The following is a 23,332-nucleotide window of genomic DNA, read 5'->3' as shown; positions in this document are numbered from 1 at the left end:
AAAAAAAAGATAATCAATAACTTTACTCTCTAATGCTACTTAAAGGTGCTATTTATTAAATGCTTACTCTGTACAGGCTGTGTAATGTTTCCTCATAACCACATAAAGAGGCATTATAAGTGTTATCGCACCCATGTGAAAACTGGGGCTTTATAACTTTGTGTGCACTTGCCAAGGTCAGAGATTTGAACCTAGGCAGTCTAATTTACTAGGCTGTACTCTTAAGAACTGAACTTTATCAGCCCTGGCTGCTGGACCCAGGGGTTACCAGTTCATTTCCCAGCTAGGGTACATGCCTGGGTTGCAGGCCAGGTCCCCAGTTGGGAGTGTGTGAGAGATAACCAATCTGTTTCTCTCCCTTCCCTTCTCTCTGAAAATAAATAAAATCTTTATAAAAAAAAAAAAAGAATTCAATTCTGTCAGCTCCTTAAATACATTCTTCGGTACTACCTTTTCATTCAAGCACTTCTTCACATTATGCAGAAACACTGTTAATAAATACTGCTATTAGAGACCAATTCCAAGTGAATGTATAGTGGTTCTTAAGGCTCTCAAAGTTGCTTTAAAACTCTTCCAATTATGTGAAAAGCAAATATAAGTTTCTGACAAATAGTTTTCACACACTCTGGAACCACACATTTTTTAAAGAAAAAACAAAAATTCACTTGTAAGTTAATACTGGCCTTCTAATTTTATCAGTGTCGACTGGTTTATAAAACATTCTACAGACCTATGACATAGGATTTTAAAGGCTTACCTTTAATTTACCTCTTAAAGGTATTATTGTAATGACTTACATAACACTGCATATATCATATTGCACTGCCACTAAGACATTAACCAAGACAAAGCTTTTTATTAAGGATGCAAAGACTCTAATAGCAGGAACCCAACCTTAAGGGAGTCACAAAATCACTACAGGGAGGGGAAGAGGTATTCTGATTTTCAATGGAGGTGGAGTACCTGTTTTGACAGAAATCAGTTACTAGACACAAATAAAAAGATCCTTTGACAGCCATTTGATGGCACGTATTAAGTATCTGTTTACTATAGCTCTCTGCACATAGGCTTTTACAAATTTAGATAAATCAAACTAGCCTAGTCTGCCACAAAGGCGTGCTGTTTCTAAAGTCTTGCAGGTAAGGAAATGTAATCAATCAATGAGAGTTAATGACAAAGTTCTTTAGTCAGGGCATCAAATCTCCTTGGGCAACATGCACAAGATCTGTTCCAGACACAAATATAAAAATAAGACTACCAGCAGAGAAAATCCAGTGCCGAATTATGCAAAGTGTCATTCTTTTTTTGCTTGGTATCTCTCCCATCCAGTCTTAGCATATCTTTGAAACACCACCCAAGATAGTTTCCAACATACAACGGAATAAAAACAATGTAGAAAATTTGTTGTTTAAATCAGAACACAAGAATTTTAATATGGAGCTCCAAGTTTTCATACTTTAACAAACAGAATCTCTTAGGCAGAAGGCAAAGACAAAATATCAGAATACTGACAGAATTCAGTATTAGTTGACAGGAACCACTAAGGGTTCATCAGATACCTAAGTCTAAACACCAGAGAGACAAAAGGAAATTTTTTTAGTGTCATGAAAACTTGTGAAAAAGCCAGAAGAATGTCATTAGAAATGTAATTATGCCCTTTATAGGTCTTAGTATCAGGTGACATCGTAAGAATATGATTTGTAGTTGTACTAAACAGAAGAAGTTAGGGAGAGAAAAATTTACAAAACTGAGTTGCTTTCTGCGGACTTGATTTCTCCACTTCTGTATCTCGGGTGTTTCCAAGATCATATCAGCACTACAAAGGGGTGCACAGTTCTCAATGAAGCTAAAAGCTAAGTCCACCCCAGACTTTTGGGAAAATATGGGGAACGCTTATTTTCAGCTTTAAGAGCTAGTGTTCCTTCTACGAAAAGCTAGAGAGGTTGAGCTCCACATCACAGTACATTCTAGACCCAGTAGGGACACCATTATCAAAAAACTTTCCTAGGTGTCAACTACACTGGCAAGGTCAGGGTGAAATAAGCAAGTTTGCCAAAGATGGAGTCAATACATATGAAAAAAAGAAATACACTTATTTCCAAGATTACATTGAAGCAGGTTAAGAAAATACAACCTTTAAAAAATAAATAACAGCTCAGTGGATTGAGCGTGGGCCTGTGACCCAAAAGATCACAGTTCGATTCCTAGCCAAGGCACATGCCTGGGTTGCAGGCCAGTCCCCAGCGGGGGACGCATGAGAGGCAACCATACATTGATATTTCTCTCCCTCTCTCCTTCCCTTCCCCTCTAAAGATAAATAAAATCTTTAAAATTTTTTAAAAATAAATATATAACACTGAAAAACAAATATATAAATAACACTAAAGAGATTAATTCAATCTCTTTAAATTACTAAAAACGTTTTTTTCAAAATTAATACTTCAAATGAAGGGAGTCTTATGTCAACTGTGTAAGAGCTGTCTGAGAATGAATACTTGCCAAAAGATGCTGAGTTATCACACTGATTTATACTTGACACTACCAACTTAGAGGGTTTTATTTTTCTTTAAATTTCAATCTTACATACTGTGAAACTAAAGCATGTCACATTGGTTGTACACCTGACACTAATATGTTGTATGCCAACTGTCTAAGTAAAAAATTAAAATCTGAAAAACACATTACTGTGAAGAATTCAGTATCAAGCTAATACGTAATTCTACTGTTTTCCCAGAACTACTGTAGTGTGGTGGCAGAATCCCTGTAGGACCCAGGCTCTAGCATATAATCAAAGAGTATTCTTGAAGTTGCTTAGATTCAAACTGACTACTTTTTTTTAATTACAACATTCTAAGTTAAAATTTACATATGTATAAAATGACTTAAGCTGTATCCTTTCCATTTTATAATAAATTTAATTTTTTTCAAACAGTCAATGGGTAACTATTATTACAGTCATTAATTTATAAGAAGCTTAAATTGAAAAAGACTCCCTCCTAAAAGCTCTTTGAATGTAATTAGTACAAATTTGGATTTGAAAAGAATTAAACAACAACAATAACAACTGAATCCAACTAATCAAAACACCCAAACTTATAAAAGTGAAGCAAAAGAGGATAAGAAGTTTGTTTGGTGATAAACATCTGGTATATTTCGGTCCCCCCTCTTCCAATATATTTGGTATAAAAAGTAATTTATCTCCAAACAGACATGGAAGATACATAAATGCATTTTAGGGCTAGGAGGTGCCGCTGTACCTGCAGCTCCTTGGGGAGTTTCGTCTGTCCTTGCAGCTGAAGAATTGACCGTCTCCTGGTTGCTCTCAGGGTCAGCCATTTTCTCCTGTCGACGAGCTTCAGCTGCTCCTCTTTTGCCCAGGCCAGAGCCTCGCCGACTACAACAGAAAAATGCCATCATTGGCAGCACTACCAGTGACCAGGAGCAATGAACACACAGGACAAAGCTCCAATGCATGGAGCACAAAGCCAGTTTCTTCTTACATACAAATTGTTGCAGAAAATCACTATGGGTAACAACCAAGACTCTGTATATTTAAAAATCTTCTAAGTTATATCGCCTTCACAATACAAGCTTTTGTGTTCTTATGAGCTGTTACCATCCTTACAGAAAGATGTAATTTTTAAACACTTCCAACTAAATGAGAAAGTGGTTTCTTCTACACAGACAAATCAACTCATTTACAATAGAAACTACTTCCAGGATAAATAGTAGATCAATATACAAACTTTCAGATTGATACCAGACAAAAGGGGGGAGGGCAGGAAAGGGTAGAGAAGATGCAGAACATTCCCATTACCTAAGTTTCAGAGTCCATAAATCAAAAAATATACTATCCTAATAATGGACGACAGCTCCATCCTCTAAAATAAAGAATTAAATATTTAATATTTATAAATAAACACAGATGAAACTTGGGAGGACACTTATTTAGGATTAAGACACAGTATAAGATATTGAAAAAACAATGATCAGTCATTTTCCATTTAGCAAATAATTATTATTACGGATGACTTTTTTCCTACTTTGAAAAAAATGAGGTAGAAACAAAAGACTTATCCAAATTCTTACAGGTTGATATGGTTTAAATAGCAGTTCCCCAAATACCTTAGGAAATGCAGAAACCTAATGCTAAAGAAATCTTTTCGACTAAAGTCAAGCTACAGTGAAATTAGATGATTCCCTAGTAGAGAACAAGAGGCAGACATGTAAACAAGGCTCTGAATTACCGAAGAATATGAGAAGTTTCTTCTTCCAGTTAGTAAAAACATCTACCCTAAACAGAAACTTCTTTATTTAATCTTTCCTTGTAGTTAAACAACTCATTCCAAATGCAATTTGCCAAGCTACAAATGAGTGGGATTCAAATTAATTCATTTATTTAACATTTAATTTGCACCAAGCACATGATACACACTGCTAACACTTTGGTTGCTGCTCTCAAGGAATGTTAGTCTCAACAGAGAAAAGCAACACAGCTATAGTAAACTATAAAATCAATTGGTTGAGGAAGCTCAACTAATTCCAAAAAGTTTAAAATGAAGAACATTCCAGGCAGGTGGCTAGACAGCTCCCACACAGCATGACCATGTACAAGTGTAAGTAATTACACATGCACTAAAAAAGTGATCATAAGCAACCCTGGCTGGTATAGCTCAGTGGATTGAGGGTGGGTCTGTAAACCAAGAGTTGCAGGTTTGATTCCCAGCCAGGGCACATGCCTGGGTTTGCAGGCCAGGTCCCCAGTAGGGGACATGTGAGAGGCAACCATACATGAATACTTCACTCCCTCTCTTTCTCCTTTCCTTCCTGTGTATCTATAAATAAATAAATAAATAAATAAATAAAATCTAAAGGAAAAAAGTGATCAAAGGCAGCGGCTGCAGAAAAAGACAAGACACTAGATTATCTGACTTCATATACAGCTTAAAATTAATTTTTAAACATAGTAAATTCAGTTTATGTCTAAGATTATAAACCTTGGGTAAACTGGATTCAAAATTTGGCCCAAAGTTGGACAAAAGCTCTGAAGAACTAAGAAACTGTCTCAGAGGTCCTCATAAAAAGTACAGGCACACTTCAAAAATACTGTGGGTTCAATTCCAGACCCACCACAAAAAAAGAAAGAAAAGAAAGAAAGAAAAGAAAAGGAAGAAAGAAAAGAAAATACTGTAATAAATCAAGTCCCATGAATTTTTGGTTTCCCAGTATATATAAGTTACGTTTACACTATACTGCTGACACTATTAAGTGTGCAGTAGCATTATGTCTAAAAAAACAATGTACAAAATCTTAATTTAATAATAGTTTATTGTGAACAGGAAGAGATGAGTGATCTTAGACATCACCTGAAGTAGTTGCCTGCTGGAGGAGGTTAACAGGAAGTGTTTACAAGGACTTCTAGTCAAGATGGAGGCATAGATAAACACAATTCACCTTCTCACGCAACCACAGAAAGAATTACAACTAGACCTCAAGACAAATTAACACTGAGAACCATCAGAAAATCAAGCTGTAGGGAAGAGTCCAACAACCAAGGATTTAAAACAGTAAGCTAGTAAATCAGTAAAGGATTTAAATTAGCCACATTCAGCCAGACAAGTGCATTTTTTACAATAGGCTATGCTACTAAGACAGAGAGTCAAAGCAACTCTACCTAATACACAAAATCACACAGAGGGAGGCTAGAGACAAAAAAAATATGGCCAAAATGAAAGAACAGAACAAAACTCCAGAAAAAGAACTAAATGAAACGGATAACCTAACAGATGCAAAGTTAAAAACACGTGATCAGAAGGCTCAAAGAACTGAGTACAGCAACAAAATAAAAGGTAGAACAAGCATTCAACCTAAACAGCAAGAAGAAAAAAAGAGTTCAAAAAATGGTGATAGTATATGGAGTCTCTGGGACATGTCCAAACACACCAATTTCTAAATCATAGGGGTGCCAGAAGAGGAAAGAGCAAGAAATCAAAAACTTACTTGAAAAAATAATGAAAGAAAACTTCCCTAATTTGGTGAAGGAAACAGACATACAAGTCCAGGAAGCACGGAAAGTTCCAAACAAGTTGGACCCAAGGAGGACCACATCAAGGCACATCCTAATTAAAATGCTAAAAGTTAAGGAGAAAATCTTAAAAGTAGCAAGAGGAAAAGAGTTACCTACAAAGGAGTTCCCATAAAACTGTCAGCTAAGATCTTAAAAAGAAACTTTACAGGCTGGAAGGGACTGGCAAGAAGTATTCAAAGTGGTGAAAAGCAAGGACCTACAACCTAGATTACTCTACCCTGCAAAGCCTTCATTTAGATGGAAGGGCATATAATTGTTTCCCAGACAAGGTACAGCTAAAGGATCTCATCATCGTCAAGCCATTATTGAATGAAATGTTAAAAGGGACTTATTTAAGAAAAAGAAGATCAAAACTATGCACATTAAACCTGCAACAAATTCACAGCTATCAACAACTGAATCTAAAACAAACAGATTAAGCAAACAACTAGAACAGGAACAAAATTACAGAAATAGAGATTATCTGGAGGGTTATCAGCTGGGAAGAAGGGGGAGGAAAAGGAAAGGTGCAAGGATTAAGAAGCATAACTGGTAGGTACAAAATAGGGGGATGTCAAGAATAGCATAAGACATGGAGAAGCCAAAGAACTTATATGCATAACCCATGGACTAAGGGGGGAGGGGGACTGTTGGAAGAAATAGGGATCCTGGGCAGATGGGGGCGGGGGGGGGACGACTAAGACAACTGTAATACCATAATCAATAAAATATATTTTAAAAAAATACTTGATTGCTGGTTTTTGGCACATTTAGTAGAGAGAACAAAATACATGTAAATGAAGAAAAATCCTGTGAGGCTTATGAATAGTTATCAGCAGAACAGCACATGACCAAGGCTGAAAATATGGAAATGAAATTGCAAGAAAAGATTTTTAACATTAATCTAAGATTCCCAATCAGCTAATAAAAGTATGTGAAATATGACTAAGCAATACACTATCACATTAAAGGTAGCCAGTTTTCTGAAACTGAGTTCCAAAATAGCAACTGGGAGAAATGGGAATTAAAGACCTGAAACAATACAAACAGAACCTGTATTTTTCCTTGAGGGGTAGGTGTTGTAAACATCTCTCCTACTCATCCATTAAACTCAGTAACTGGTGCCAATGTGTTTAGAAACTAATTAGGCAACATCACAGCCATTAAAACAAGCATCCCTTTCGATCCATTCATTACCCTATCTTTAAAAAATAACCCAAATCTGCTTAAAGATGCTCTTTAGAGATTTTATTTGGTAAATGGAATTCCGAAAACAATCAAATGCCCAAGTATGTAGCAACAACTCTAAAAATAAGGTAGCAACAACGAAAAAGATAAAGGATAAAAAACTGTTACAAAAAAACTAGTATATAATTAAAACTTAGTGAAAACATGTAAATAAGTATGAGGACAGAACTCATGAAAACAGTAAGTTATGTTAAAGTAAATTTGTGCCCTGGCTGGTGTAGCTCAGAGAACTGAGTATTAGCCTGTGAACCAAAAGGTGTCCCCCCCTTCCCCCGCCCCTGCGGCTCAATTCCCAGTCAGGGCACATGCCTGGGTTACGGGCCAGGTCCCCAGTAGGGGTCATGGGAGATATAACTACTCCCACACAGTGCTGCTTTTCTCCCTCTCTTTGTCCCTTCCTTCCCCTCTCTCTAAAAGTAAATAAAATCTTTAAAAAATAATAACAAAATTAATTTCCGTATTCAATATTCAAGTGAAACCATTTTTTTAAGCTTACAAAGTTAATGATTCTGATGGGAGCTGAACACAGATATGAACTAATCGTAAACTAGAAGGACCTGAGTTATTACCTGGCACTAGCACAGGAGCCCGTGGTCTTTTGGCGTGTGCTCCGCCTCAAACTGGGGAGCTCAGCAGGTGGGGATTCACTGCGCTTCTTGGTAGATTTTCTTAAACCTATACATGGGAAATGCGAAAGTAAAATATTAGCAAGAGAAGTTATCTTAAAAATTACAAAATTCTTCAGGTCATCATCCTGGTCCAAAGCCCACAGAATCTTCAACACTATATGGCCTGAAAAGTCGATAAGCGTATTTCCATTGGAACTGTGGAATCACCTTTAATAGATGTTAACTTTTCAGACTAATTACATACTAAAAATTACCCAGGATGCTTTAATTTTTGACCATTTCACTAATTGAAAAGATTAAGAAATTCTTCACTCTTGATCTTGTTAAAAACACCAGGAAAGAGTCTAGGAAAGAGGTGGTAAAACAGAGTTCTAGATCTTCTTGACATTTTAGACTCTTAATTTAAAACTTTAGTTCATTCAACTTGGCATGGTACTTAAGCCATATATAAAGTTAAGTTAAAACCATGTTATTAGAAGAATCTTTAATAAAAAAAACAAACTATAAAGACCAAATTTATATTCAGACAAGCATTACCATTTAAAAATTTAAACCATACCTTTAGCCTCCACCCCCAAACATGGCTTTTGTGAAAGATGATCTACATTCCTCAAACTCCATAAAGATGAAAGAATAAAACTTCCAGTGGGTAAAGAAGATTGGCCCAAGAGATTAAAGTTAAATTTTATTTTTAGGTTGATTTGCAATATAGCACATCACCAGAATTATCTGATGTGATCAGAAATCTCTGCCTGATATCCTATATTATTTTATCTTTGTCCAGTGACCTTCACTGGACATGGCATTTGAACAGATTATAAAGGTAGCTTAATATATTCAGGTATATAGAGTCATTATTTTTTAAGGTTTAAAAAATTCAAAAATTGTTCATATGAAATATTAACTTATACCTACCGATTGTGTGACTAAGTTTTAATAGACTAAAACATATACAATTTAGAGAGAAAAAAACACGACTGCATATTATAGTTAAATACTGCCAAAACCAAAGTGCTTTCTTTTATAAAGCACCTGAAAAACCCTTGTATTACACTAACTTAACTCATGTAATACTCAAGTGTCCTTAGACATACCATGCTTCAGTGTGGACACCAGCACCAATTTTTATGTCTATTCAGTGACATTCAAAATAAAAATACTCAACTTAAATTGTAGGCTACTGCTCTATTGCTAATTTGAGGTTGACAGTATATTTTTTGGCCAAACTTTCTGACATTTCACTACTCGTGACCTATTTTATTTTAAACTTTGGTGGTTAACTTTCTTTTAAAAAACTTTTAAAAATTTCAATATAATAAAAGGTACTTGTTTTAAATATATGGTTTCAATGAGTTTCACAAATGTGTCCACCCATATAAAGACCACCACAATCAAGGTGCACAACATTTCTATTCCTCTAAAAAGTTCCTTCATGCCCCTTGCGATTTAATCTCCCCAACACATCAGGCCTTGACAACCAATAATATGCTATTTTGTTGCTACTGCCTATTCAAAAATTTCATATGAACAAAATTACAGTGTTTTGTAAATAAACTCATGTTGCTGTCCATGTTACTCCATTCCTTTTTACTGCGGGGTGAGTATGGTATGGTATTTTTCTGTGTATGTGCACAAACTCTTTATCCATACTTGGTGTTAAATAGAACTGTGCTAAGTTTCAGAGAAATAGGTGGAGAAGAACCAAACACCACAGTGGAACAGAAAAATATTTATAACTTATATCATAATCACACCACCATATAAATTACTGTTAGGCTAACTGACAGTAACACTAGCTAGCCTGATAAACTAGGACAAATAACCCCAAACATTTTGTTGTCTCAAAGGCAATCCCATGGTAAAGGAGATGCTACATATAATGAATGCTCTCTAGTGGAAGAGATGTATCGCTATTTGTAATATTACCTGAGTCCAGGATGACAGAAAAAAACTTGCTTTTACATACTCTGCTCCTAAAACTAGAACAAGAGAACCTCTCACATATTAAGATTGGATGATGCTAGAACATACTATCTTCGAGTTTTAATGCGCTATAGTTTTTCAAAAAAGCATTTTCAGGTATAAAGTTAATAATTCTTATTTTTTTCAGACATAAAAGTATTAACAGACTTGCTTAGAGGTACATAACTACACAATTCCTAAGCTTATTCTGAAGAACAGTATACTGTGTGTTCAATACATTTCTGGCAAAGTGTTAAAATTTTGCTTTACTGGTTCATTTAGAAATCTTTAAGCAATATATTTGTATAGGGGAAAAAAATAAAAATTTAAAACTATATAAAAATACAGTATTTTTGTAGAATTAAAACATGTTTGTTTTTTTTTTAAGATTTTATTTATTTACCTTTAGAGGGGAAGAGAAGGAGAGAGAGACAGAAATATCAATGTATGCTTGCCTCTCCTGTGTCCCCTGCCAGGAACTGGCCTACAACCCAGGCATGTGCCCCGACTGGGAATCAAACCGCGATACTCTGGTTCACAGGCCCGCGCTCAATCCACTGAGCTACACCAGCCAGGTGCAAAACATGCTTTCTTTATTCTACTGGTCAAATCATAAGTATTTTAATAGAAGAAGAATCGTATTAAGTATAAACCTACAACTTACTGAAAACCAATTATAACACAGGTGCGTGGAAACACACCCCCCCCTTTTCTCCAGGTGCTGTAATGCAACAAAACTGTTTTTACCATTTATGTTTAAGATGCTACTCTGAAAAGCAATCAGAATATCACTGATCAGGTTAATATATTCTTACTCAGAAAGGGGCCTTCGTGTAATAAAGTGAGGCATAAATGTAGACATACTATTTTTACCAAAGTTCCCTGACCTTTTTATATTGGTTTATGAATATATAAATCTATTCCTACAAATGTATGCCTATAATCTTTATTCCTCTGGACAAAAGTGAAACAGGCAGTTAGTATTATTCTTTTTAAAGTCCTAATTGATATTTTCTTCTACAGTAAGTATGTCTTACTCTTTTTTCCTTTTGACCTGTATAACATACACTTTTTTGCCCAGATTTTGGAGGGAAAATAAAGCTGCGCATTATACATGGGTGTAATGATTACATGCCATGTGTATAATAATCCCGTGTATAATGCACACAAAAATGTGGGTGGACATTATACAAGGGAACACATTATTCATAGCAAAATACAGCATTCCTAACCCCAAACTGATCTGCTGGAAATCCAGGGCTTCATCTTTTTAAAAGAAACAATTCCTTTTGCTAAGTGTGACATTTGAAATGTAAAGTAACTAGACCTTTCACATATCCAATTATAAACTTGGAATTTTAAATATAAACATTTTTAAAATTTCAACATATTACAGGCCTTACATATTTTACCTTTTAGACCCTTAAAAATACTTAAGATGTTCTTGGGTACCTCCTGCTGCTTATAATTGATTTTCCTTTTTTAGTTGAAATTTTAAAAATATTTCTCATTACATTACAAAACTGTGAAATGATTCCAATTTTGTCACTTGCAGAAGAAATAAGCAGTAGCAACATGACCTAATTTTACTACCAGAGTCACCAAAAGTAGGAAAAATCCCATTCCTTGGAATGGTAAGGTTTCCATTCTTGTTACTTTAAAAGTAGCAATACACAACTGGGCCATACATATTCACTGTCATGCTTTTATTCTACTTTAAATTCTTACATGATCTGTTATAGGTTTATTAATCTTTGATATGGTATATACACATACACCAGACCTATTACAAAGTCCTTCAATGAAAATATAGTGCCCCATGATAAAGTATTAGCAAAGCAATAATTAAGCAAACTTTTTAATTTCCTAAAGATTCCTTTTGCCTTTCTCTTGTATAAGGAGTTCAAAGTAGACATGAATGTCAATGTATCTGGATAAAGTGGTTTGAAAATCAAGCAGAAGTGGGGGGGGAAAGTCAACCTAACACCTTTGTTCAGTGAATAATGACATCATTCAAATACATAAATGTTTTTATTCTGCAACTTACACATTTACTTTAAAGTAACATTAAAAAATGACCAAGTAGACATCTGCTTCAAGCATTATGCCCTGCAACACTTTTTCTGAGCATCCTGCCTCTTTTTAATTCTCTAAGGAGATTATCTCCTGTGATACTGATGAAACTGTCATTCACAGTACACTCCTACTATGCATGATAGATACTCCAACTGGCCAGACTATTTCAATCATCTCCAATTAAAATTCTACAACCACCATCCCCTCTCCCTTCCACCACTGATTCATTCATGGAAAGATAGGCATCTGACTAAAGGAGATACAAGGAACTTTCTTACAGGCTGATGTCTTCTTTGTGGGGTGTGGAAATGAGGGGATCATTAAGTCACAAGGCTTAAGACAAATAGGGCCATCTTCATTTGAGCTCCTGGATCCAGCCAAGCCTGAGTCTCTTGGCTTTACCAGTCATGTGAACCGATTTCCATTTAATTTTGATGGACTATTCATCACACAAACCCAAATCTTCTGACTGTAAGTCATTATTAAGATTTTTATTCTAGAGTAGGTGTCAACAAACTATACTATGGACCAAATCCAGCTGGTGGCCTGTTTGTTTTTTTTTTATACAGATCACAAACTAAAAATGGTTTTTACATTTTTAGTGAGTTATAATGAAAGATGTGACAAAGACCGTATGTGGCCAATAAAGACTATATTTACTATATGGCTCTTTACAAAATATGTTTAATGACCTGGACTTTGAGGAGAAAAAGATTAATCTAAGCACTGACCTAAGTTTTAAAAATCAGTCAAAAATTAAACAAAAACTTCTCCAAAACAAAATAAAAATCCCTTTGTGTTTTAGAAACAAAAAGTAAATAAATACCTGAGCTAAATAATATCTTAGTGGTAAAAGTTTCAGCACTAATTTTCTAGAATATTAAGAATCTTAATTTTACTTTTTGTCATATTCCTTAGATAATAAATGCAGTTAGAAAAACCAATACAAATAACATACACAAACCAATACCTTAAACAAGGGTTAATATCCAGAAAAATCACTAAGATTCGATTACATATGCAGATGTCAAGGATAAATGAGACTGACCTTTCTCAATTTTTATAAATTAAAAAGTGCTAACAATTACATTATTTATTTATTTACATGTCAAATCTATTTCAAAGGGTTTTCAAAAACACTCTTTTCTTCATAAAAGAAAGGAAAGAATCACCAAATAACATGATGATTAGTACGCATGAGGAGTTCAATTTATAATCATTTAATAGGGTCATCTGGCTACTGGAAAAATTGGACATAATAAGGATAATCAACTAACAATCAACTAATATATTCTCAGTAACTAGCTCTTGATTCCTTTGGCCGCCACAGAATCATGAGAACATGATGTACCCTTGGTATTGCTGTGTTTCTATTTTCAAGTTTATACATCTTTATTAACAGCTACTTTGCTAAAATAAATTCACAAAATGAAAAGTAATCAAAAAGAGTTTGCAGATGTTTTAGAATTACTCAGTAGCAATAAAAAAGTTTTGCAGATGACAGTGAGCTAAACCCCAAATTCTCATTTCCTAGTCAGTACACAACTTCACACACTGAGTTGGCAATATGAACTTAAAACGTTAGAAAATTGCAGAGATATTTACCTAAGCATTGTTATTTTTGATAACGAGAAATTAGAAAAGAGCTAAATCTCCAATAATAAGGAATGGTTCAATAAACATCAGTATGATAATAAAAACTTCACAGTGTTAATGAGAATGTGAATAAATTGGCATTTTTACACTGCTAGTGGGAATATAAATTCATGTATTTCTAGGGGCAATTTAAAATAGACAAAAATATTTAAAACAAACATAATGAGTGACCTAACAGGAAATGATGATGTAAATTACAAAGCTATTGTCAATTAAAAGGTTTAGAATATAAATACCCATTAGTAGGGAATGGGATAAATTAAGGTATATCCATATATGACCATTAAAACTGATAGAATTCATACTTGTTTTTTTAAAGGAAAAACATCGATTAATAGAGAGTTCAGGCAGATAAAAAGTACTTTGATTTCTTCCTATCTAAAACATGGATACCACCTCATTCTTTCACTGTGAACATGAAATTCAATGTTAAGTGCCTAGTTTGGGGCCTGGCTTGTAAGAGACCCACAAAAACCAATGCCTACTGTCACATGGAACAAGCTCCTACTTTTGAAATAGTAGGTGCATACACACAGAAAAGTGTCTGCCTTCTGGGTAAAGACAGAAGGACTGAACATAGCATTCACTCTGACCTCTCATGGAACTCCACTGAAACAGCATTAAAACAAGAATCTGAAGCATCAATCTACCGGGATGGGAAGAATGGAAGAGACTATATTACCACAGCACAGTTTTAGAAGATGAAAAACAAGAATTCCAGTGCTAACTGCTCTGGGAAGTCTGGAAAACTGAAGGTGGAAAACTGTGATAAACTACCAATTAGAATGATACTCAAAATCTCACAAAGGTTCAGGAATTGGTGGTACCAGGTACCACTGGACAGACTTTGTAGTAAAACTAAGGGGAGGCTGAAAGTGTGTTCAAGAAGCAGTCGGACCCTAGATCCCCTCCCTCATGTGCACAGCTATGTAACTGTCCCTCTCCTGAGGGAGCAAAGCACAAGACCTTTATTCTTTAGAAAGTATAAAATAAAGAAATTCTCGAAGTACACAGATGAAAATAGGTACACCATACCACCAACGAGGGGCAGGGTGAAGAGCAAACAACACAATAAACGACACCTGTCCCCCTCTGTGGTCTCTTCTCTGACTCAGTCCCCAAGGCTCAAGTAGTTAGGCCTTCGTCTCTAGGCAGGAGCCCGAAAGAATCTACCCTGTGGAAAGAAAAAAACCCTAAAACTACTGGCAGAGATTTCGTAATGAATAGCCCAACCAGTCCAGTAGATAATGTCTCAGTCAAATGTCATCTACATGCTCAGAGCTTACAAATTAGCTTTTTGGTGCCCCTACACTGAGTCTGAGGAAACAAGCAGAAACGACAAGAATCTGACAGAAACTTAGTATGAAGGCCCAAAACAAAACAAACCTAATGTATCCCGAACACACACACACGCGCGCGCGCGCGCGCTACACAGGACTTCATTACAAAGAAAAACTCATAATGTCCTCAAAAAAAGAAATGCACCCAAAACAAAGAAATGAAATTAACTTCTTAAAAATAGAAACAAATTAACAAACATGAAGATACCTACCAGAAAGTAAACAAAAAGGAAAACAATAATAAAAAGTTAAGATCAGAATTTCCCAAGAGAACGATCACCAAAAATTGTAATAGACTACTGTAGTTTTAAGGCTGAAAGTCCTGAGCTTTGGGGAATGTCCCAAGACCCAACAAAAACCAGGACTCCTGGTCACTCTAACAAGGAATGAAAACAAACCCACAGCTATGACAAAATTGTGACACTTCTACATAATGTAGGTAAAGATCCCCAAGCATCCAGAAAAACAAGTTACATATACAACACATCAGAAATAAGAATGTCCATAGTTATCAAAACCTAAAAGATAATGTAATTTTTCCAAGTTTTGAATAAAAATTATTTATGACCCAGCACTCTATTCAATTGGTCAAACAAGTATCAAGGTTATTTATGTTCAAACATTTAAAAATCTGCAAATAGTCAAAAAGCTTTTTAACTTCCCAAAGGCACTTTTTTTTAGAAAGCAAGTGGAAGATAATGTTCCATCATATAAAAATGAAGTAGATTCTGTAAACAGAAAGACTGAAGAAACTAGGCATAAAAAAGCAGACATCCAGAGGCCTCTTTTTTTTTTCAGGAAACTGAAACAAATGCTTGAAAAAAAGATTTAGACTAGACAGCAGCAGAGTCTGGAGTTGAGTACTAGGCTCCCAAAAAAGGATGACAACAACAACAACAACAACAACAAAAATATTAATTTCAGGAAAACTAATGTGTATGAAAGAAAAGTTCCTACGTGGCTCTGTAAATAGCATTTACATAATCATTCTAATAGTGAGCACCAGTTATAGCTGGGAAAATGAGAAGTTTGTATACTATGCATTTGGTGGACAAACAGGAGGTATAAATCTTTAAAAAACATGTAATAAACAGTGCTCAACAAGAGTGCAGTAGTCAACAAGTATACACCTGAGTACAAAATTTAAAGCCACTAAAATAAGTACCAAAATAATCAGCTATAGGAAAGGGTAATGTGACAGGAAGGCTGTTTTAAAAAGAAATTTTATGTAACACTTTAATCTGCATTTAAGCATTGATAAATACAAAGAAAAAAACTTATCAGAATAAGTTTTCTCCTTTTAAAACACACAAGGAGAAAAGTAGTCCTCAGTGATCAAATTGGGTGATTTTGCATTTTTCTTCTTTGTACATTTTGGTATTGTCTGGATTATTCTTTTTTTAAGTAACAAATATTTTATAATCAAAACTGTGAAAAACATTACAGAATATAGAAACTCAGTTTTCACTAATTTACATGCAAGTTTAGTAAAATGTACTTTGTCTGAATTCTTATTGTAACCTGGCATACATATTAACCTTAAAAAAACTGACAACCCATTTTTTAAATTTTAATATGTATTTTAGGAATTGTTGGTAACTTTTCAAAGCAGTTACAATGATGTTAACAGCTGCCTTATAATACAGAAAACATTTAATACCCAACCCTGTCCCTTTAAGCTCCTCACCCAAAACCTCAGGACACTAAAAGATAATTCAACTTTGTAAACTCAGTAGAGATAACCCTATAAGCCAACTACGTTGGCACTAACTAGATGAAACCAAGAGTTTAACTTTTAAATTCTTTTCTCTTGCTCAACTACCCCCATGCTAGAGGTGCAAAGCACCATGTCTCGGACTGACAGAAAAGAGTCCTAACCGAAGCAGAAATTACCTTCCCAGATTTTGGCACCTGCCTGGTTCTTGTCTAGTTCTAATAATGGCCTCAGGCTGCACGCAAGTCACCAGAGTTTGAAGAGTTTGAAACACAAGCTGGGAAAAAAAAAGTGGTAACTACTGCTGACTAGGTTAGTAATAATGTGCTCACAATATCCACTTTAAATGATGAAGAGAAAACTGGATCTACAAATAGACACATCGGACTGGAAATATAACACCCTTAAAATTTTTTTGTTAAAAAAAACTGCATAATTACCCAACTTGTGATCACAAACTATTTCTTCTATTTCTGTGCCATCCATCACCTTCTATTATTATTGAGACACACACTTTGAAAGTCAAACTATTTCAAAATCAGCTTTATTTCAAAAGAAAATAGGTTAGCAAAAACATATTTTGAAGCCAGGTGAATTAAGAAAATATTTTTAAAATATTATATTTAAAACATTATAAACCATTTCTAAAAATCATTTGTCTCATTACATTGCCCCACTGGTATTACATTCATGTTATGTAAACTTTTAAGAATGTCTGGTCTGGTTAAACAACACATATGAAGAATAATTTCCTAATGCATAGAAAAAAATTGTCACATAACACTATCCTTTCTGGGCCATTACCTCAAGGCTACTGCTAATTGATATAGGATGACCTCTGTCCCAAAGTTATTTTGATCAGCTGCGGCTGGCAAAAACAGGCTTCAGGAAGCCTATCACCAAAATTGCTCTTTGACTCATTTCCCTGCCAGCCCGAGTTCCTCCCCAGGAGAGGGCTCACCAGCCTGCTAATGTTGCCGAAACAGCACATGGGGAAGGGTCTTCCTACATGAATGTCCCAACTAAATGTGTTATGTCATTTCCCAAAGTGTGTTCCACAGACCACTGCTATCTTCCAAGGTAATACAGGTGGATCAAATTTATAAAATACTGAGTTAAGCAGAAGTTGCTATAAGATTTCTCACAGCTTTCCTATGCTAATGCATCATCTGAATCTCCATGAATGGTTATTTGATCAAGGAGAAATGGGTTTCGCAAAGCATCTTGTAAGTACTTTATTCCTATCATTTGGAAAAAGTCTGCTTTACCGTGAAGCTTTACTAACCAATCATGTCTTAGAATGAGCCTTTATATGGGGAAACACTCATACTCTAATTAATAGGTTCACAAATTCTTAAAAGTTAAAGGAAACAATCTACCCAATTTGGGTCGCTTTCTCTATCACAAAGTATAAATCCATTCCACTTTTTAGGTAATTTACAGATTTTGTTTTCCTGAGATATACTAATCAGAAAACTGTCTCTCAACTTCTAACCACTAAATCTAAATTCTGATCCCTGGGTTAATGTTTAAAAAAAAATCCTAATACATACAAAAGCTCTTCAAATACACAGCAACAACTCTCAATGCATCATTGTATGTTTACATGGTGCTTTAATTTTACAAAACTGCCTTCACATTCTTTTATATATGCTTCACAAGAATAACTATTATCATTCTGCAAATAAGATTAGGGATTAGGCTGCCAATGATTTGCCCAACCTCACAAAACTGTGAGATAACAGAACTTCAAATCAGGATCTACCAAATGTAAGGATAGACATTTTTAAACTGATAAATGGCTAGCATTTAACAATCCTTCATTCTCACAACACTGCTCTGAATGTTTTCTCTGAAGATACTGAAATTCTGCTGTGAACCTTAAATTTAGTGATGCAACTTATGTACTAGGCACTATGCTAAGTCTCCTCACAGATTTATTTATTCCTCAAATAGCTATTGTGCTAATTTTACAATGAAAAGGTTACAAATTTTCCCATAGTCACCAGGTGATAAAATAGCAGAACTAGGGTTTCATTTCAGAATTTTTAGCTCTATATTAAGAGCTCTCTCCCTAAAATACCATTACTGAAACCTAGAGATTTATTCCCCTAAAATACCTCACTTTACCAAGTACTGCCAATTCTCTTGTACTACTACTTCATTATATCGACTTCCCTGAAGTGACACATTTAATCCTGCCTAAAATTCACCTGACCCTACTGACTTCAGGAAACCTTTCTAGATTTAGCTCATCCAATCTACACTCAATCCTCTGAGTCCTAGTCAGATATTTAGGTTTAATTCTTGGCTCAATCACTTCTTAGTTCTGTGGCCTTGGATAGGTAACTTGACCAGTGACCCTGACCTTCCTTACCTGTTAGATAGGAATAATAATACTGCCACATAGGGTTGATAATGAGTAAATAGTAAGGTTCACATACAGTATGTACCAGTTGTCAGGCACCTGTAAGCACACCGAATATTTACTACTATTTGTTTAGAAATGTTTTCCACTTATTTGAAAACAAGTGAATATGTAGTGAAGGGGATGATATAAATCCTTGGTTCATACAGTATTCATCTCTAAAAATGAAATTAATATGAGTAAAGAATAATCAGATAAAATCTTGTCTCTTCTAGGAACTTAACATCTCTTAATGATCCAAAGATTTGCAACAGTAAAACACAGAGAATTAACAAGGGTACAGCAAAGTGGCACAGCAAAGAAAAGTAACAGCTTCAAAGTCACACATTCTTTCACTGTCAAGTCTAATGCTGCCACTTACAAGATGTAACTTGGGCATAAATTTTATAATAACTATCACCAAGCACTATTTTTCTTAAAGTAATCATGACCACATATAAAATACCTGGCACTTACTAGATGCTAAACAAATATTAGTTCCCTTCTCTTGTTTCAACAGCTTGTGCTATAATTAGAGCTTAGAACTAGGACAGTGGCAATGAAAATGTAAAAGCTTTGTTAGTGACCACAGAACACAGAGATTTTCAAACTACTAAGTCAGTTTGTGACCATGTGCACAGTGACTTTAACACACTATCTAAACTGGTTTTATTATGGTACGGCATCAAAACTCTTCAGTATTCCTAACTGAGAGCACAACCAAGGAAATCCCACTGATCGGCTACTGATAAGTTGAGCTTCCTTTTAAAAATGTTAGAAAGCTCTGGCTGGTGTAGCTCAGTGGATTGAGCACAGGCCTGTAAATCAAAGGGTCACAGGTTCGATTCCCAGTTGGGGCACATGCCTGGGTTGTGGGCCAGGTCCCCAGTAGGGGGTACATGAGAGGTAACCAGACATTGATGCTTCTCTCCTTCTCTTTCTCACTCCTTTCCCTTCTCTCTAAAATATATAAATAAAATCTTAAAAATTAAAATAAAAAATCATGTTAAAAAGAGAAGAGTTTTTGAACAAAAACCAGTTTTCTTTTCTAACTAAAGAAAGCTGGTCTCTGAGAAGAGTGAGGACATGACACTCAAAAATAATCTGCTCTCTCACCTGGGCCTGGATCCTTCTAGAAATAAAGAATTGAAAAGAATGAGCTCTTCAAGTGAGGCAGACTGGAATGTAGAAAGGTGAGAAGTGAATCCCATGAAACATGCTGCAAACTCAAGCTGGCCCACTGACTATGGAGACCATAAAGCTACTGTAATAACGACAGACATTAAAGGACACAGATGCGTGCACACACATATGTGCAAACACAGATGCACACATGTTTCTACTTCATTTTAAAGCAGAGGGGGAAGAGGTATAAAAGCAAAGACAGATAACAGTAATTGTCAAACAAAAAAAAAACCTTGGCAGGCCCAATGGACAGTTGCTCTCCCTTTTTGACCTAGCCTTTTATTACCTTCAAGATACCAATCTTGGCCCTGGCTGGTGTAGCTCAATGGATTGAGCATGGGCCTGCAAACCAAAGGATAGTGGTTTGATTCCCAGTCAGGGCACATGCTTGGGTTGCACTACAGGCCAGTTCCCAGCGGGGGACACAGAAGAGGCAACCACACATTGGTATTTCTCTCCCTCTCTCCTTCCCCTCTAAAGATAAATGAATAAAATCTTTGAAAAAAAAATACCAATCTTGATCTCAATCCAATGGCTGTACCTTCGAATTCAAAAGGTTTTAAACAGCTACACTACATATTTAAAATACCAAAAAGAACAAAATTCTACAATCTGAGAGTAAAAGTTGTTACCTTTCCCAACAGCCCTATGAAACACAAACATAAAATTTTATTTAGTGTAAAAGTTAGCTAATAATAATAAATCAAGTTAAAGTAGTTATAGATTGTAGTGTTAAACTTGAACAGAGCTAACATTTAGCTCTACTTGAATATTAGGCTAGGCTAACTCAACATAATAAACTTTGTGAAGAGTACTATTAGATACTATATAAAATCTAATAACCAAGAAAAAGTTCTAACTCTATCAAACTGTGGATCTGAAATGTTTTACAAGGGCTCAAAAGGAGAAAAGATGGTCAAAATCCAGCTTCTGATTAAATAGTATAAAAATTTAATGCTTAAAAACTGCAGATCAGCACTGTGTTATTCTCTATATTTGTTTTCAGATTTATCAAAATAGTAAAAAGGAAAAAAAACAACACTTCACTATTATAGTAACCGCATAATTGAAAAGGTCCGTCAACATGTCTAATAAAATGAACACCAACTTCCTTAAAGACTTTTGGGGAAAAAAAGAGGAAAACTGGGTATGTCAAGATCCCTTTCTCCCATATAGTTTGATCTTTGCTTGAATATTATTCTCAAAGATTAGCTCTTTCTTCTCCACTATAAGCTTCAAGAGGGCAATATTCTTTCCCACTTACCTAGGACCCAGAGCCTCAGTGCAGAAAACATAAGTAGTATATTTATTTTTGGGTTAAACTCCCCAAGGCCATAAAATATTATTACCACGTGTGAGTAAAGTTTAATTAAATGAAAGTACATTTATTCTAATTACTCAGTATTTCCCTACATTAAGAATATATAATAATAAAATAAGAACAGCAACAAAACCCTACATTTGATTTCTAATCCTGGTTTTGTATTTGGTTATAGAAGAAAATCCAACTTGTTGTCCTATCCTAATTATTACAAAATAAGTAGCAGATGCTGCAAAGATAAAGGAAGATACAGACACTAAAACGTGATGGTTTATTACTAAGAAGTCAGCATTCCTTATTTGCCTCCATGAAACTAAATGTGGTATTAATTATTATGTACTGTTTTATAATAAAATTTCAGTAATCAATCTTCCAAGACTGCCTCAGACTTAAAAAAAAACAAACAAACCCTGACATCTTAAAAGCATGATCACTTTGACAAATAGAGAAGTTTTCTTAATTAAAAAAAGAGGATCTTTCTGTGAACTTACTTGCTAATTTGGCCTGTAATCCAGAAGGTCCAGGTTTTGATGTCTCTGACTTAGAAGACCCTGGAAGAGACAGTTTTGTTTTAGGAAGGCTAACTTTAGGGCTGAAGCGAGCAGCCCAATCAAATTTTGAAGAGCCACCAGTTTTACTCTGTTCCTTTTCCCTGCTACTTCTTCTGGGACTGGGACTGGATGCTGAACGGGAACGCCTGGCCTTGTTCTGGTCTTTTCCTTGTTTTACCCTGGCACCTGGTGGTACAGTGGAGGAGGCCGAGGCTACAGCAGAAGATGAGGAGGAAGTAGAGGCAGCAGAGGAAGAATCAGTGATGGTGCTACACCCAGCTTTGGCTGAGGCGGCTGATTTTGAAGCCAGCTTGGTGGGTTTTGCAGATCTCTCTTCGGCACCAGTTGACTCAGACACAGAGCCACTCTTTACACAAGAACTCTCTGTCCTCTTTCTTTTCTGACTCCGTGAACTACCAGTAGCCCCACTCTTTCTGGTATGAGCCTTGCTTGTTGATGGCGATTGTGCAGATTTCAGTTGTTGCTCCTGGTCTAAATGTCTCTTCTTTGACTTACTATGTGGTTTATTTGTTTCTGAGGGAGGTTCAGTATGCTGAAGTGCTTTTGGTTTTTTTGCAGAGCTAGGAGAATTGGTCCTGTTGTAGTCTGGACTAGCACTGCGCTTCACTCCTCGAGAATTGTCTTTCTTAGGCACCTGCCCCGTTTTTTGCCTTTCTGAAGTATTGGCTCTCTGTGGATCCTCTGGTTGTGGAACTATGACAGCAGATGATGAACTGCAGCTTCTAAGAGGTTAGATAAGAATAATGTTAATATCAGCCTACCATCATTAAACCTGTTATGTAATATTAACTTCTCAAATCTTGGGAAATAAGTGCTTTAAAAAACAGCACAAAGGTTTTCCTCGTAAGTTTGATAATAAACATAGTTTTTCGAATGGTTCAAAACTGAAAAAAAATTTTAAAACCGAGTGTGACTTTGAATGGTAAAGGTATTAAAAGACTGGGTTAATTCTTTAGCCCAAAGATCAGGCTTGTTCTTTAACCCAAAGATTACTGATACTAACACTCCTAATAACAAAACAAGAACTAAGATTACAAGAAAAAGAATGTTTTTTCCAGAATCAGTTTAAACTAGAAATGGTGATGCTCTATTTACAAACACAACTTCAAGCTTAAAATAAAAAAACATTAAATTATACACTTTCAAAGTAAAGGT

The 23,332-nt window shown here is 35.3% G+C and overlaps 1 protein-coding gene across 18 annotated transcripts in view; it reads right to left on the bottom strand.

Annotated features, from left to right (window-relative positions):
• TRIP12 (thyroid hormone receptor interactor 12) overlaps positions 1-23,332 on the bottom strand; it is a 140,317-nt gene that overhangs the window by 63,790 nt on the left and 53,195 nt on the right. For 15 of the 18 annotated variants that reach the window (XM_037135467.2, XM_037135466.2, XM_037135473.2 and 12 more), the window contains 3 exons: positions 22,097-22,899; positions 7,885-7,990; positions 3,258-3,394 (listed from right to left, as the gene is read on the bottom strand). In XM_037135467.2, coding sequence (XP_036991362.2) covers positions 3,258-3,394; positions 7,885-7,990; positions 22,097-22,899 — 1,046 coding nt within the window. The remainder of the gene's footprint in view (positions 1-3,257; positions 3,395-7,884; positions 7,991-22,096; positions 22,900-23,332) is intronic. The other 3 variants (XM_037135477.2, XM_037135478.2, XM_037135484.2) reach the window with 2 other exon arrangements.

This window comes from Artibeus jamaicensis, unplaced genomic scaffold, assembly GCF_021234435.1.
Source record: "Artibeus jamaicensis isolate MK-2021 breed Jamaican fruit bat unplaced genomic scaffold, CSHL_Jam_final contig_1015, whole genome shotgun sequence".
NCBI classification, from domain to species: domain Eukaryota; kingdom Metazoa; phylum Chordata; class Mammalia; order Chiroptera; family Phyllostomidae; genus Artibeus; species Artibeus jamaicensis.
The sequence above is the reverse complement of the archived record's forward strand: the minus strand, read 5'-3'. Positions and strand labels throughout refer to the sequence as shown.